This window comes from Carlito syrichta, unplaced genomic scaffold, assembly GCF_000164805.1.
Source record: "Carlito syrichta isolate Samal-C Ts95f unplaced genomic scaffold, Tarsius_syrichta-2.0.1 Scaffold309019, whole genome shotgun sequence".
In the NCBI taxonomy this organism is placed as follows: Eukaryota; Metazoa; Chordata; class Mammalia; order Primates; family Tarsiidae; genus Carlito; species Carlito syrichta.
The window spans coordinates 589,562-592,701 of record NW_007253115.1 but is presented as its reverse complement, the minus strand read 5'-3'; the positions used below and the strand labels follow the sequence as shown (position 1 = coordinate 592,701).

General features: G+C 63.3%; 1 protein-coding gene across 1 annotated transcript in view; it reads left to right on the top strand.

Annotated features, from left to right (window-relative positions):
- Positions 1 to 1,674: 1,674 nt before the first annotated feature.
- The window catches only part of DYRK2 (dual specificity tyrosine phosphorylation regulated kinase 2), a 27,496-nt gene continuing 26,030 nt past the window's right edge, over positions 1,675 to 3,140 (top strand). Inside the window, exon 1 of the mRNA XM_021716853.1 lies at positions 1,675 to 3,136. Within this exon, the coding sequence (XP_021572528.1) occupies positions 1,690 to 3,136 (1,447 nt within the window). The 5' untranslated portion in view covers positions 1,675 to 1,689. The remainder of the gene's footprint in view (positions 3,137 to 3,140) is intronic.

Genomic DNA, 3,140 nt, shown 5'->3' with positions numbered 1-3,140 from the left:
GGGTCTTGAAATGCTGCTGTGGAGACCAGGGCCAGGGGTGCTGAGAGCAAGGCCGGGAGGAGAAACTGTGGCCAGGCCCGCGCTACCCTTGCCGGTGCCCCAGACTTCCCAGACTCACTCCGCGGATGGCCCTGCCTGGGCGTTGCACGAGGGCAGAATCGCCTGTCCATCTTCCCCCAAAAGTAAAGGGCCGCCTCACGTGGAGTAGCATCTGTGAGTTTCATAAAGGAGCTCACTGGAGTCTCCTGAAATAAATCCCCCCTGAGATAAAACCCCTGAATCTGTGAAGTCCCAGACAGACCCAGGGACCGTCTTCTGCCTTGTTTGAGACGTGGAAAAAGTTGTGCAAGTGCCAGTCAGCTGAGGAAGGTGGGACGGCCTGGTCTGCCCGCAGGGAGGGCTGGAGTCTCATTTTGTAGCCCAGGCCTTTCCAAAGCGTCATTTGGATACTCTGCAGTGTTTCCAGAGCCATCTGTGCTGGCCGCGGTTATGGCGCCCACGAGGTAGGATTTAGAAGGGGATAACCGGACACACTGATGGCAGGGGCCTTCACGAGCCAGCTGCAGGCTCAGAGAGGCAGGGCCTCCATCAGCACTGTCAAATGAATGACGTGGCTTGTGGGTTTCAGGCTGGCTTTTTAAGACTTCGTGTGAAAATCACCTGCCAGGCTGCCTAGGGCGTGTGACTGTCTCAGGCTGGAGGCTTTTGCGCTGGGAAGGGACCTGGCGGTGACAGTGCAGGACATTTAAGGCAAGCTGGGCCCCTGGTTTCCACCACCAGTTCTGGGTGGATGGAAGTGTTCGGCTGGCTTGTGCGTCTGAGCTAGAAACAGCCTCTGTGGATTCCTTGCTGGGAGGCTGAGTGGCCCACGGCCATGGAGGCACATGTCTCGGGAACAGAGCTGTGGGCCACAGGGAGGCCTGAGGCAGCGCGTGACCGCCTCGGGTGTTGGGCTGAACGACCTTTCATGGTCAGTAAAGCCCAGAAACTTCCAGAACCAGGTGGAGGTTGACAGGATGCTATGGTGCCGTATCCACGTGTGACTCTTTGAAGCCTGAGGTGTTGTTTTCTGCATCTTGGGACCGCTTCTGCCAGGGGCACCCTGGAGTGATGTGTTCTGAGAACAGAGCTGGGTTTGAGGGAGGCATGGCGGCAGCGGAAGGCTGGTCCTGTGCCCTTGTCACTGAGGAGGTGCCAGCTGGAGCATGAGTGTGGTGTGACCCGGGTGAGGGCCTACGGTGTCTCCGTGCCTGTACCATTTTGTTCCTATGTTGAGTGCGGGCCGAGGGGACTTCTGTGCTCAGTGTAGGTGAAGAACAAGGGACAAGACGGTGGAGTCTCCTTCCGGGAGCCCTGGGGAGGGCAGGCAGACCTACGGCCCAGGTTGTGCTGGCGGTGCCTTTCTGGGGATCCCATGCTCGTGGCCCCGTCCCGCCCACGGGTCCCCATTCGCATTCTGTCAGGGCCCATCGGCACCAGGCGAGTGTCGTGTCCACTCCTGCCGGCGTGTCCCGAGGTCCCTCCTGGAGCCCAGCTCCATCCATGCAGCCAGCCTGCCGCGGCTGTGAGTTTGAGCCCGGCTGGGTGAGCGGGGTGGGCGTGGGGCTGGCCTCGGCGCCTCGTGATCACAGACCTCTGCATTCGTGTCTGTCTCCCGTCTGCCTGCAGGTCGGAGGCAGCAAGCCCACCATGAGCGACCACCTGCACGTGGGCCACGCGCACGGGCAGGTGCAGGTGCAGCAGCTCTTCGAGGACAGCAGCAACAAGCGGACGGTGCTCACGGCACAGCCCAATGGGTTGGCGGCCAGCCGGCCAGGCCTGCCGGGTGTGGCAGAGCGGCAGCTGGACGGCACGCACCGGCGGCAGGGCTCCTCCGCCTCGCTCAAGTCCACGGAGGGCCTGGGCAAGGCCAAGGCCGTGCCCATGACGCCCGAGCAGGCACTGAAGCAGCACATGCAGAAACTGACAGCCTTCGAGCACCACGAGATCTTCAGCTACCCCGAGGTGTACTTCGTGGGGCCCAGCGCCAAGAAGCGCCAGGGCACGGTGGGCGGGCCCAACAATGGCGGCTATGACGACAGCCAGGGCTCCTACCTGCAGGTGCCGCACGACCACGTGGCCTACCGCTACGAGGTGCTGAAGGTCATCGGCAAGGGCAGCTTCGGGCAGGTGGTCAAGGCCTACGACCACAAGGCGCACCAGCACGTGGCACTCAAGATGGTGCGGAACGAGAAGCGCTTCCACCGGCAGGCGGCCGAGGAGGTGCGCATCCTGGAGCACCTGCGGCGGCAGGACCGGGACAACAGCATGAACGTCATCCACATGCTGGAGAGCTTCACCTTCCGCAGCCACATCTGCATGACCTTCGAGCTGCTCAGCCTGAACCTGTATGAGCTCATCAAGAAGAACAAGTTCCAGGGCTTCAGCCTGCCGCTGGTGCGCAAGTTCGCCCACTCCATCCTGCAGTGCCTGGACGCCCTGCACCGCCACCGGATCATCCACTGTGACCTCAAGCCCGAGAACATCCTGCTCAAGCAGCAGGGCCGCAGCGGCATCAAGGTGATCGACTTTGGCTCCAGCTGCTATGAGCACCAGCGCGTCTACACCTACATCCAGTCGCGCTTCTACCGTGCCCCAGAGGTCATCCTCGGCGCCCGCTACGGCATGCCCATCGACATGTGGAGCCTGGGCTGCATCCTGGCCGAGCTGCTCACGGGCTACCCGCTGCTGCCTGGGGAGGACGAGGGTGACCAGCTGGCCTGCATGATCGAGCTCCTGGGCATGCCCTCCCCGAAGCTGCTGGACGCCTCCAAGCGCGCCAAGAACTTCGTGAGCTCCAAGGGCTACCCCCGCTACTGCACCGTCACCACGCTCTCTGACGGCTCCGTGGTCCTCAACGGGGGCCGCTCTCGGCGGGGGAAGCTGCGCGGCCCCCCCGAGAGCCGGGAGTGGGCCAGCGCGCTGAAGGGCTGTGATGACCCGCTCTTCCTCGACTTCTTGAAACAGTGTCTGGAGTGGGACCCCACGGTGCGCATGACGCCGGGCCAGGCCCTGCGGCATCCCTGGCTGCGGCGGCGTCTGCCCAAGCCCCCGACCGGGGAGAAGGCGTCGGGGAAGAGGGTCCCCGAGAGCACCGGTGC